Genomic DNA, 14,209 nt, shown 5'->3' with positions numbered 1-14,209 from the left:
CGACACTGCACTACAGTAAACTGTTTTCACCTTACACATGTATTTTAATGCCTCCCCTAAATCCCCTTCCCAAAATACTGTTTCATAAACCTTAGTTGTTTCAGTCAAATGAACCACGATCTCTGTAGACCCAGACACAGCGATAGTCTTGAGTGATTATACAGAAGATTGATGAGTTTTTCACAGCTACTTAAAGCCCGGGAGAAGGAAGAAGACATTGTCCTTTTGTGTCTTTCTGGTTGGCTGGGGGGTGGGGGAAGCGAGCAATGGGCACCGACTGGGCTCCTAATGTGTAACTGGTCTGCTGTGATGTACTCAGCCATCCATGAAACAAACAGTACTCCACTCATTTTTAAAAGAAATTGAAACTGGGTAAACGTGCCCCAAGGTTATTTAATAAGGAGGACCAATATTTGAAGCCACCTATATTGACTTTCCCTTGATTTTGCATTAGGGCAAGGATTTCTAAACTACGGGCCTGTAGATCTTTTACAGCCACCAAATCTATCAGGATCCCAGAAAATATATGATATACTAAGGCATTGTCTCAACATGAGCCAGAAAAGGTCATACTGAAGAGAAGATAACTTAATTACCATCACTGACCTTTTACTAGAAGTGTTTCTGTTTGTTGTTTTTTTTTTGTTTTTTTTTTTTTTTCTGAATCAACCAGAAGCATCTCAGTTCTTTCTAGCGCTATTTCAATATAATTACGGAAAGAGAGGTGACACTTCTCTACGTTTCTTAATAAGGTTAGCCAAGAAATAAATGTCAAGTTTGAACTGAGAGTCAAAGGTAGTAGCAAACAGCATCAGACGCTGAAATAAAATTTAGATATGGCTTTAATCGGTCATGCATCCCAACAGTCGCAATCAAACAGACCAAGCCATGTTGCAGGTTTTAATTATTTGACCACAATAAAAATTTTCTTTCCCTTGTCCTTTAGATAAATTGTTTTCCTAGCTTGTTTGCTCTATGGCCTGATTTCCACCTGTCTTTGCTCTTCTTGCGTGCAGGCTCTTGTCTTTTGTGACCTTCTTTCTCTCCCTCCTATGCCGTTCTCTAGACAGACTGACATCATTCCCAGATACTTGGCTCTTTGGAGCCATTTAGATAAAGGTGATTCTCCTGGGAGGCAAGCAAAAAGGCCTGTTCCTCCTGTGCTCTGACTTTTATGAGTTGTTCCTGGGAATGTCTTTGTGGAACGTATTCACTGAGGAAGAACGAATGACCCATTTACCTGAGATGGCCCTCTCTCTATCCATCACTAGACAAGCAAGAGCCAAGGAGACCTGATTCTATGAGCACTAACAGCCTTAAGATTCTGTCTGTCTATTTATTCTGTATTCTATGTACCACAGGTACACGGTATTTCTGCAACTGAAGGAAATGAAGGAAGAATAGATATCCTGCAATTAAATTGTGATTCATATATATTGAACACACTCTACACACACGCATGCATGCACACTCACACACACACACACACACACACTTATCTTACAATATATTACAGATCTTACAATGCCTATCTAGTTGAGGCTTCAGAGGAATGTGTAGAAAAAAAAATCATTCAACTAACAGTAGCAGAGCAGGAATTCAAGCTCCGGTGTAAATGCGGTCAGAGTTCCCACTTAAAGCAACCCCCTGTCTACCCTCAGTATCGTTACCTGAAATGTTTATAGTTAAATCAGTCGGCTTCACTATTACAAATTAACGTCACTGATGATCCCTGCATCAATGGAACGTATTTGATGTATACCTAGATGGTGCTTTGAGAAAAGGTAATTGATGGTGTCATATTCCCACCTGCAACTGAAAAGGGAGAAATCCCAACCTTATCTTAAAATGTGCACCTTCTTCAATTCGGTGCGTGACTCCAGTTACATTGCACAATGTTGAGTTAGCTTAGTAAAATAGTTACAATAGTCTAGTAGCTAGCAACTCAAAGTTAACCGCTGGTCAAAACAAAGACTTCGACTATTCTTGAAAGAATGGTTTTTAAATATTTTTAAGTAAGTTTGTGTGTGTGTGTGTGTGTGTGTGTGTGTACTTGTATAAGTCCATGTGTGTGTGTAGATGTGCATACATGGGCCTAAGTGTCTCCTGCTTTGACTATGGAGGTAGGAGGACAGCTCTTTGGAATCAGCTCTCTCCTTCCACCTTTATGTGGTTTCCAGGGATCCAGCTCAGGTCATTAGACTCACAAGGCAAGCTCTATTAACCCCTAAACCATCTGGCTGGCCCCAAGAATATTTTTGAAGAACCCGTACTTTTCCTGAAAATCTTAAATGATCGTATTAGCAAGATAAGGGAACTCACCCCGGAGCACAAACACAGCCACTTATGCAGGGTGAGGATGGGGCACAGGAGAAGTTCATGGCCAGGTTTGCACACGTGGTCTCACAATTTATACCACCAGCTGGTAATTCGGGGTCAGGAAACCTGCAGTCAAAGTATTCCTTCCCTTCTGGGCAGGCGTGAACTTCAAATACAAGCAAGGATAACATGGCTTTAACTTTGTATTGGCTTCACACACTTGAGCACAAAATGCATGGACCAAATCATTGCTATAACTAAAGGATGCTCTCATTCATTGATCCTTGAGTTGATGAGCTTAGCAACATTATCTAGTCAGAGTTTTTCAGTCATCAAAATTTCCAAAACCTTTTTCAAACTGGAAAATCTTACCCACTTTCCCTGAAAGGTCAATAAATTAAATAAATTTAATTTCTTGAAGTACAAAAAAAGGGGGTATGTTGATTAATTCAAACATACCAATTTTTAAGAGCTGAAAACTATAACCCATATTTCAACAATTATAAAGCCATAATCAATATATGTTACTCCTTGAACTTGCCTAACCTATAATAATTATTTTCATCAGTTTTTACTAGTCTCTAAAGTACAAAAGTAACCACTCTTACAGAGGCATGACAGGGACTTCCTGTTTCTCCGGAAGGCTTTGGGTCTGTCAGGAATCAAGACCCTTACATAGGACCAGAGGGATAGAACGGTGAGGACTCACTTCATTGAGAAAGCAGGCTACCTAGGCATCTTCGATTCAGCTATGAGCTTTGTTGAAGAAAGGGGTGAACAGTTAGCTATGAGACCCAGTATATGGGGCCTGTTGAGAAGCCCCAGACTGACCCAAATCATGACAAAGTAAATCCAGAACACACAATTCAAAGGAGATCTTATTGTTTAGTTTTGGGTTCTAAGAAACAGGCTCTCACTCTGCAGCCCAGGCTGGCCTTAACTCCCTCCCTCTGCTTTAGCTTCTTTAACTGGGAGGGTAGATATGCGCCATGAGGCTCAGCTCACAGCTGAGTTATAATGATAAATAGCTGCGTATTCAGATAAGTAACAGAGCCTAAATCTCACTACCTAACAGAATGAAAACCAAGAACTGTCATTTGCCCAGAATTGTTCTGTAGTCCCTGAAAGTCTGAGGCTATTTCTTCATCTGACGGGAATACAGATTCATACAGTTCCCTAATTGGAAGATTTTCGGGATACAGACTCTATTGGGAAGGTGACATTCTAAGAGAAATGGTAACTGATATATTTTATAAACCTATTGTTTCTCCTTTTCAGTTTTATAATGGGATTTTCCATAAGCCATGTTTGCTTCTAACTCAGCATAGCTGAATCTGGCCTTGCAATCTGGATTGCTTTATCTCCACCCCTTCACTGCTGGCCTATAGGAGTGTGCCACCATGTTCTTATCCTATGCTATTTTCAGATCATTGCAACTAATACTAGAACCCTGCTACCCAGACACACCCCAGGGCCCAGGAGCACTGACATAGTCCTGGCCATTGGTAGACATTCAGAATCGCTAGCATTGCTCCTGAATCAGTATCAGAATCTAGGTCTCAGCAAGATCATCAGCACTTTGTGCATGCATTAAAAACTGTGAAGTGTTAGTCTAAGACAGAGTTTTCTGGTTTCTGATCCACAGCATCTGATCCAGCATCTGGGCTAGCTCCCTCAAACCTTTTGGCTACCCGAAGTGGTGCTTGGGTGGACAGTGTAAAGGTTACATAATCAGCTGTGGCTCTAATCAAGAGATTCTCAACCTGTGGGTCACAACCCTTTGGCTAACCTCTCCCTCCAAAAGTATTTATATTATGATTCATAACAGAAGCAAAATTGTGGTTATGAAGCAGCAATTCGGTAACTTTAAGGGTGGGAGCCAGCACAACATGAGGAACTGGATTAAAGGGTTGTAGTATCAGGACAGTTGAGAACCACAGCTAGGGGCAGCATCGTATGCTCACCTCTAACTGTCCCTTATAGACTCTAACTCTTGATGTGAAGAAAGTCAGGGAACACTGGAATGCTATGCTGACTACATGATATTACTGTATGCATGTGCTTGGGTAACAAAGCCTGGGAGGGACTGGATGCCTTCTAGTAAGTAAGAGGCAGTGTTTGAGATACGTGAAACTGAATGAATGGAATTTTTGCCCTGGCAATGCTGAAGCATGCATGGGCAGCCCATACGTGGCGGTTCTGTTGAACTTGTCCATATTGGGTTTCATGGTCTAAGTTGATGAGGATGACTGACCAGGTCTCTTCCTCAGGAGGGCACCAGATCTCATTACAGATGGTTGTGAGCCACCATGTGGTTGCTGGGAATCAAACACAGGACCTTTGGTAGACCGGGCAGCACTCTTAACCGCTGAGCCATTTCTTGGGATACACATTCCACGGGAAAATCTTTATCTGGAACTCACCAGTAGAGGGGGTTGCTGGCTCGTCACATTTCACAGTCCCGTTTGAGCACTGGCTAGAAGTAAAGAAGCTGTTAATTTGTAGATCGCCAAAGTGTGATTCATATAGATAATTATTGAAGACAGCTATTTCGTTTTGACGTATTTTATCAAACGCTTCCATGGAAGCGGCCTTGTGAGAGACATCATGATAAAAATATCACATTATTGTGAATGGCCTGGCCCAAGTGCTTCTAGCAACAGGGGGAAAGATGCAATTTGATTTATACAATGTGACGTACTCGACACAAAAATACATTTAAAACTTAAGAGAAAAAAATTTAAAAATCTGTTCATATTTAGGTAGTCTGAACTATTCTAAAGGATAAAAGGGGGTTATGACTTAGATCAGACAGAAAGATTCTAACGCTTAGTGGAAATATAAAAACTCTGGCTCTGTACAATTGTTGGCATTATCGACACCTACGGATCAGTTGTGAGAACCTGTAATGGGCCGGAAGAAGGATTCTGGGAGAGAGGTATAGATAAACTGGTCCTGTTATGTGGACATGTCTTCACTGAGTAGACAGGTTATATCTGGAATGGGTGTTATCCTATCAGAGCTATTGGACCAGCTTTGATATACGTCAGGAGGTGATAAGCGACCCCTATGTATGTTATTGTTCTGATCCATTCCAGAATTGATGTTTTTTTTTGAGCCAGTAGATGAACCATGAACCTATAAGCTTTCAGGATGCAGTCTGAATTACTACCCCACTCCTGACATCTCTTAAAGAACCAAAACCTATTAAAGGGCTTTTGTTTCACCAGTACATGTCTTGGGCATTTCCTATTCCATGTTCCAATGTGATATATATGGAGTTAATATATTCATTGACACCTACCATAATCCTGAAGGTGTTGGGATGAGCTCCCCAGGCTGATAAATGCTCCCCCTGTAATGGCACCGGCAGTGATAGCTATAAGTAGAAAGGTGAAGTAAATAAAATAAGATATGAATTTTTTCCAACACAATTGAAATGGCAATTGATTCCCTGCTCTGTGATTAGCCACTGTAGGGCCCGATTCCAATGTGCAAATAGCAGAAACTAACTGGACATGGTAATTAGAGAGTCTGAAGATCAAAATAGTTCTGAACTGCTCGTTAAGTCCTAAGAAAAGTCTCTGAATGCATTTCAGAAAAACATATCTGCTGTATCTTTTACTCCTATGTGCAAACCAGTCTTTGGTTCCTCTGAGAGCTAAGACCTTTCTGAGAATGGACCCTATAATCTTACCACTCATGTGACAGGAAAATGTCATTCTTGCTAGTGATTTTGGGTGTGGAGAAATCAAGTAGGAAAAAGCCTCAGGATTAACTGGTGGAATCTTTAACTGCTTTCTGTTTCTTTCTGTGAGTATCTCAGCACATTAAGAAAAAAGTAAATAACAAAACAAGGGAAAAGATACTTAGCCATCTAAAGAACCGTGAGCAAAAGTTGATTTGACCTATCAGAGGGAAATCAGACACAATCTGGCTGCTGTCCAGCCATCTCTGTGACTTACATGGGCACACAGAAGTTAAGGGTGTCCTCGTAGAATTTGCCTTCGGGACAGTTGCATCCTTCCGCACAGTCGTCATTGCACTGCTCAGGAGAGGAGAGGGAGGTGCAGGAGCGGAGGCAGAATGAGGAACAGTGATGGTACAGCATGCCCTTCTGACACACCACGGCTGTGGACAAACTAGCGTCACTTACAAAATCTCACACGCATAGAAACATATGCTCAATCATAGGTCCAAAGTAGATATAAGTCGTGCAGCAAACACTACCTTGCAGCAGTAAACACATCACAGATTTGATAATAAAATCAAAGAATGAATGAATGAATAGATAGACAAACAGAAAGATGGCCTCATTAAGGGTATAACATAGAAGTGAAATTCCTATTGGAGAGGCCATTAACTTAGACATTCTGTGCCATTCTTGATTCCTGTACCATATTTATTCATTCTTACAGATGATATCTTTAACAGTCTGAGTAAATTCCTGTGTGACATTGAAATCTTCATAGTGCTGTTCCTTTAGCCTACTTTGCTCATCATTGCTTTGATAAAACACTGACCAAAACCAGTTTGAGAGAGGAAGGGTTTATTTGACTTACGCATCCTAACTACAGTTCATCACAAAGAAATGCCAAGACAGGAACTCCAACAGGACCGGACTCGAGTACCACGGAGGAAAAGTACTTACTAACTTGTTTCCAGACACATGTTCAATTACCCTTTCTTAAACAACCCAAGAACAACCTATCTGGGTGTGGCGCTGCCCATGGTGAGCTACGCTCTCCTTCATCAATTCACAATCAATGTCTCACGGTTATGGTAACAGACCAGTCTGATGGAGGCATTTCCTCAGTTGGGATTCTTGTTTCCCAGATGATTCTTATTGTGTCAAGTTGACAAAACTAACCAGTTTGGTCATCATCACATTTACCATATTCTTGAAATCTAAATAAGCAATTGTCTATAAATGTGATACAATTTGATTTTATTGATCCATACAGTCTTTATTTTTTTAAATCATGTTTATACTTATTTTTCAAAAAACTTCCAACTTCTCTTTAGGTCAAATGGAACCAAAAATGGCAGGCAACTAGTTAAATATAACCTAAAATAGATCTACACAATGACAACACCAGCTGACATACCAGTGTGGATGGGGGAAATCTCCTCAGCTCCTAACCCTAGATGAATAACTGTAGGCAATTAATGGATGTTAAAAATCAATTTTTCTTCAGCCCCTGATAGCCTGTCTAATTCCAAGAGTTTGGCCCTAAATACATATATATGAGTAATATTAAACAGTCTCAGGAGGTTGTATTTATGCATAAATATGCAGTAATAATAATTATAAAAGAAGTCATAACTTTGAGAAGGAGTGGGGAAATGACAGAAATTGGAGGGGGAAGGGCAGGGCAGATGATAGAACACTCACATGTAATATTCTCAGAAAGAAAATAATAAATTAAAAAACATTTGAAATTTTCAAAGAACTAATAAGAATACTCTTTTTAACCTTTTTATTTATTTAAGGTAAACAAAGATTTAAAATACACTAAAACACCTTGATCATTCTGACTCAAACATAATTAAAATTACGTTCTGTGTGTAATGTAACTGTGTGAGTACGGAAGTGGAGAGGATCCAGTCACCATAAGCAAGGAGAGAACTAAAGCGCAAACTCTGAAGTAGAGGAAGGAGTGTTGATCCTAGTTGTCTTAGATCTTAGATTTCACTCTTGTGAGAATGGGATATCCCTTATAAAAAAAAAACAGAATGTGGAAGAGCCAGGCTGGAGAGATGGCTCTACCATTATAAAGGTTAAGCTCCCTTTAGTGGCATCAATCAAGAGACTGGAAGAACCATAGGTGACTGCTCAGAGATGAGAAGCCTCAATTGAAGAGGGGACGAGGGTAGGGGTCAGATGGGTAAGGGTCAATGGGCTCGTATTCCCAGCCTTGTAGGCCCTGAGCTCTGCTTTTATAACATGAGAGCGGGCTGCGTGAAACAACAAATTTAACAGTTTTCAGTAAACTTCCTTTTTTTAAAAAAAAAAAAAAAGTTAAAACAAAACAAAACCAGGAGGCCTAAGAGTTGTGCTGGAAAAATAATTATAGGGCACATGTAGAATTTCTCTTACATGGAACAGCAGACATCATAATTAAAAGAATTAAAAATCAAGAACATGAACTAGCAACTGCCTACTGTATATTGTACCTGTCTAACTACAGATCTGCTGTGTCACTTAGCGCATCGTCTTCTTCCATATTCTTCACTGTTTAGATAGGATATTTCCAGGATAAGAATATTTTCAAAATTTTCCAATTATTTCTAATGCTTCTTTCAAGAGACATAATCATACTCTAACTTTGTAATACATAACAGTTATTAGTGTTTTCCTCTGTGTGTGTCTCTCGCCTCCTTTCACTCCTTCTTCCCTCTCTCCCTCTTCTACTTCCATGGATTTAAGTGAAGGGTCTCTCACATACTAAGCAAACACTATAGTACTCAATCCTTGTGTTATAAGTTCATTTATCCAACATATATCTAGTTTAAACAAACTCTGTATTCATTTATGTTCAGTACTTAAACACTATAAGAATACTTCAAATAATTTACATACAATATTGACATCTCTTTAATAAAGTCAAAGGTGGCAATGGGTGAATACAAACCTGTCAAGAGTTACCTGGTCATCTTCCTGTGCTGCCATACTCACCACAGAAGGAGATCTGCGATCTGAAATCAATGGGCACACCACGCTGGGCACATAGGTAAGCATAGTGGGCAAGAGCATTGCACAGGCAGGAGCTTCCACACTTGCATGCGTCATGGCGGCAGAGCTGATAGTACAGCCCTGGACTCACGTAGACATGGCAAGGAGCAAAGAGCTCCTGGTGGATGACGTCACAGTGGGCTGCATAGCCAACTAACAGAACAAGAAGCCATGAGTCTTTCGTATCCGAGGCCAGGTATTACCCTAAGAATGGGGTACGGAACCTACTCAAGTATCTCCCTTTCCTAGAATTGTATTGCTACTTTAAATGACAGTCAGTAGGTTGAGCAACCTAGGTAACAACACTGAAGCCATATTCAATTGTCTTTTAGCCAAAACTACAGTGTGCCTGAGTAACTTGAGCAACAGAAAAACCGACAGAAGTGGTGGCCTCAGTCAGCCCCAGCCTGAAGATCGCCTCAGGAAACCTGTTGTGAGGACCTGGCAAATATTACTTCCAGGCCCCTGAGCACGAGAAAAGTGGTTCCAGATAATGGATAGGCCGATAAGTCTATAGAAAACCCTTTACTCCAAGTCTAGCAATCATTGCATTCCTTCTGATGGAGTCTCAAGGGTGAAAGACAATGGGGCAGATGTCAGAATCATTTGATTCAACATCTACACAATGCAGTGGCCAATATCTAGCAAATGTGAATAGCTCACTCTTGTTTGCTTAATAAATCTATGTGTGAAAGAACGGGTGAGCAATGATTAGGAGTTGGAATATATTTTGAAGTCTCGGAGACACAAATATCATTATAGTATTTGAATTATAGTATTTGTCATTATAGTATTTGGAGCAAGTTTGTACAATTGCCAACATCAGATCAGTCCTTGACCTAAGGCATTCCTGTGTAGGACTAGCAAAACAAGTTTGACCAGATCAGGGAGCTAAGATCTCTCAGAAAACTGAGAAAAGGTGAGGTATGTGGTTCCTTGATGTAAGTGTACCTTACATGCATTGGCTTCCTCATAGATAAAAACCAATCTTTGTATTGTCATTGTGACTGAGAGGCAGACGGACATCAGATAGTTTTACTTTCAAAGAACAATACTGAATTGATTTTGTTGAGGACACCAAGGATATTTAATTGCAATATAACATATTTTCACTAATTCTTTAAGAATTTAATACAATGCATTTTCATCATATTCACCACCCAACTCTTCCTCCAACTCCTCCCAGATCTGACATATTTATTAATAATAAAAACCCTGGTAGTTACCTAAACACTATTTTTGCATTAAATATGCATGCATATGCAAAACAAATGACTGTACACAGTTGGGAGACACAGTCCTAACCCCAAGAATCCTGAAAGAGTAAAAGAACACACTGATAAGGCCATTCCTTTGTGTTCTAAGAAATTGTAGATCCAATCATGCTGCTGTTGTATAAGAGGTAACTCAAGAAGATCCTTGTGAGAAAATATCAAGAGTTTGGTTCAAAGTTACTGTCTTTTTATCGATTTTTCCTTTCTTCCTGGGTCTTTCTTAATTTGCGTGTTTGGGATTTTCAAGAAATCATAGTTCACAGCAAAAGCAAAAGAGAAAATCTCTAAGGCATACACCACAGAAGGCATCAAGTGTGAAAGCAAAGCAATGAAAAATGTGGTAAAACGGACACAGTGGAGGCTGATAAAAACAACAGCCAGAAGGCACAGCTCTGCAAGAACCCCACTGAAACCTCTACGGGGCAACTTGATAAATAATAAAGTCGCTGCAACAGCAAGAAGGAAATCGTCACTGTTAGAAACAAGATATCAAAAACCAAATGAGATTAGTTGAACAAGTAAATTCATTTTTAAAGTATCAGAATGGAATGGAGGAAAAATGGAAATGGGATGTCAAAGTAATAAATGATACAGGCCAAGATTCCAGTACTCTTGAGATTAACGAGAGATATTGACAATCCTCCTCATCAAGTTAAAAACATCTAATTTTTTTAAGTGTTGGGAGCAAGATTATCTGTTCTTCCCTGCACATCCAAACTAAATTATGGACTCCCTGCTCATAAAGCTATAATAGATGCTGTGCATAGGAATAAATCCATGATGTCCTTGAGTTATCACACCATGAAACTGAAGCTGAGCATCCCCAAAGTCTGACAGCAGTGTTAGAGTGTTTCCAGCATCCAAAAACCCCAAAACACAGACTGTGTTTAAGAAGAAGAAAAATTATAAATACCCATGGTGTATAAATTTTTACATGCAAAGTAATGGGTTGTTTTCTGTTCTTCTAAATAGCCCTAATTACATTTAACAGGCATGGATGTAGGCATATGACTGAACAAAAACACATAAGGAATGGCAGTGAGTGTTCTTACATAATGAATAAATCATAATTTCAAATCATAGCATAATGTTATAAAATTAGACTAACATACTGAGCATCTCCCCTTAAGTCTACATGTGAAAAGGAAGACTTACTGTTCTGTTGATTAATATTACAGGGGTCCACCATCGGGACATGGACAGGAGCAAAACAAGTGGAGGAAACTCTCCACGCATGTGCGTGAAGCTGTGGGGTCCCTTCTATCATGCCCGACGGAGAGCTGGAAAGCCAAGAAAATGTTCACCATCGTCTCTTTCATTCACCTTATTTGTGCATATCCTTCAAATATTCAAATAAGCAAATGTTCCTTTTCTTAATATTTAAGTAAATCTTAGAACTTCAAGTTTGCTAGCAATTTCTAAGAAACATAAACATTTCAGCTTCCCATTATTGAGATTTTTCAAGGTGTGAAATTATTGACATATGTATTGTGATTGAATCTTCATTTGTGCTTTGTGAAGAAATCCTCCTTATGCCCATTTTATAAGAGAAGCAAAAAAGTACCTCAGAGAAATGTTGATCAGTTTCATTAAGCTGGTATCCAAGAAAACAGAAGATCAGTCCTGGCTCCCACAGTACCCACATAACCAAAAACAGTATGAGTGTGGATTAGGGTGATTGTGGGAATGAAGAAGTACAAAGTTCCTATGGTCTATTCAAGCTAATTGCAAATAGCATAGGGTAAAATGGCCTATACTCTTGACTCATTTTATCAATTTATATAAGGCTGAAATACTGAGCAAAATTAATACCATTAAAATTGAAGTAAAAAATGATAGAACATCACCCTTCTTTCAAATTTCCTCTCTTCTTCAGTTTCCTCAGTAGACCAAAACAGAAGAGAAAAAAACCACCCTTTTAAAGTGAGACTGCAATATCAAGGGAGCAAATATGAAGTTCCACCTTCAGGGGCCCTCAAAACTCATTAACTCAACAGCCAACATTGGCTAAGTGATTCCCTATCAGTCCAGGGCCTGTGAAGTCTACTTATACAGATCCAGAAAGCAAATCCAGTCTCCTGAAGGATATATAGACCTGTGCTCACAGCCACGATGTACCTGAGCAGAAGTCTAGGCTTGACTTCCACTCTCACAGCACGCTAAAAGGTCAGTGCTTCGGTCACCAGCTAGCTGAGACCAGTTCTTCAACGGCACAGAAAGGAGAGAAAGAAAACCGTGCACAAGACATTGGGTGATGTTTCCCCTCATCCCGTGCATCCTCTCCTTCCTTTTCCTCTTTCCCAGCAAGACCCCAGGATGCTAAAGAACTATAAGAAGCCTAAAATAAAAGTCTCATTTTGTTCAGATGAAGGTATTAAAAGTCAAAAAACTGCCTGCGTTCTATTTATGTCCCTCCTTGCCTTCCTTCTCCCTCCCTCCTCCCAGGGAAAGCAAAATATCTCAGGGTTCCCAGGAGGAGCTACCCGGAGCCTGGCTCTCTTATTTCACTTGGTTGACTTAAAACAATAAATGGGTTAAAGATAGGAACCAGAATGTAGGCCTGTTTATTTATTGTATTTCACTTTATAAAATGGCCTTTCAGCTCATCATACCTGACTTACTCTAACAGGGCATGTAAAATAAATTCTCAATTAATATTTTTCCATTAAACTATGTTTGTAGATTCGCATTAACCTTTGTCAAGTAAAGAATTTTAACTACTTTAGCTGAAAAGCTAAACACTGTTGAAGAGTTATCTCTGACTGAAATATTATCCTGCATCCTTATCGCGCCCGAATGTTTATGCATGGAGGGGACTGGTGCCTCGGAGAGTGGCAGACAGATCTGCCATCTGTTAAACTCTGACTGCTAACCCATTCTGACAAACAAGGCCAAGAAAGAGGGCTTAATGTCTTTTCTGGACATCTGAGCCAAGCCTCCTAGCCTGGTTTCTGTTTTGAAAATGTGATAGAGACACTGTTATTTTAACTTCAAGTAAATAAAAAAAAAGATCTGAAAGTAAATAAATTGCGTTAGAGATAATGTAAGATAAACTTTACTTTTGAAACTTTAATTAAAGCATCAGCTCTCGTTGTTTCATTACACATTCAGTGAACTTCTTGATGCATGGTTAAAAGTTCTGCTCAGTTCGGCTGTCTATCCGGGATGAGCAAGTTCTACGCTTACAGCGACCAAGGGTAGTAGCCTCCTAATGCTCTCAAACCTGGCAGTTTGGTGCGAAACCAATAAATGATGTTCTTCTCGCAGCTAATCCAGACTTGACTTCGGCTAGATATAAACTCAATTTTACAAAGCAAACACTGTCTGCATGGTTTGTCTGCCAAAGTTTACGATTAAGATTATAAAGGGAAAAACCACAGAGGGAAAGATTATGTGTGGAGTTATTTGGGGGAAAAAAAAATCACATGTTATTTAGAGAACAGCTCTTCTATGACATATTCCCTGGATGCTCAGCCCACAGCGACCTCTAAGCTTATACTCTATTTCTGGTTATGACCACGAAGGGCAACATTTATTATTTTGAAATTACCTCAATATATTACGTGCACTATTAGCTTCTCACCTGTCACCAAATAGTTCGTCATTAGAATCTTTTATATGGATATTACGGGCCAGCTTAAAATTGTATGTATTTACTATGTACAATACAATTCTTTAACATTACACATATCCACTCTGCAAGGGTTGAGCCAAGCTAACAGACACAGATGCCACCTCATATTCTTGTCATTATTGCATGAGGAAATTTGCCATTTAGCCTCTTAGCAATGTTCAAGTATCTAACACATCAACGCTTGTTCCTGTGCTAGATGGAAGATCTCTAGTCATCCACTGGTCAACAACTCCCTTCTGCCAGCCC

At 39.6% G+C, this 14,209-nt stretch overlaps 1 protein-coding gene across 4 annotated transcripts in view; it reads right to left on the bottom strand.

Moving 5' to 3' along the window:
- The window catches only part of Otogl (otogelin like), a 113,870-nt gene that overhangs the window by 63,491 nt on the left and 36,170 nt on the right, over positions 1-14,209 (bottom strand). For all 4 annotated transcript variants that reach the window (XM_075954211.1, XM_075954215.1, XM_075954213.1 and 1 more), the window contains exons 18-23: positions 11,485-11,609; positions 8,999-9,208; positions 6,285-6,450; positions 5,624-5,698; positions 4,743-4,795; positions 2,323-2,485 (exon numbers count right to left, since the gene is read on the bottom strand). In XM_075954211.1, coding sequence (XP_075810326.1) covers positions 2,323-2,485; positions 4,743-4,795; positions 5,624-5,698; positions 6,285-6,450; positions 8,999-9,208; positions 11,485-11,609 — 792 coding nt within the window. The remainder of the gene's footprint in view (positions 1-2,322; positions 2,486-4,742; positions 4,796-5,623; positions 5,699-6,284; positions 6,451-8,998; positions 9,209-11,484; positions 11,610-14,209) is intronic.

Source organism: Microtus pennsylvanicus, chromosome 20 (assembly GCF_037038515.1).
Source record: "Microtus pennsylvanicus isolate mMicPen1 chromosome 20, mMicPen1.hap1, whole genome shotgun sequence".
Lineage (NCBI taxonomy): Eukaryota > Metazoa > Chordata > Mammalia > Rodentia > Cricetidae > Microtus > Microtus pennsylvanicus.
Note: the sequence above shows the minus strand (reverse complement) of the source record. Positions and strands in the feature narration are given on the sequence as shown.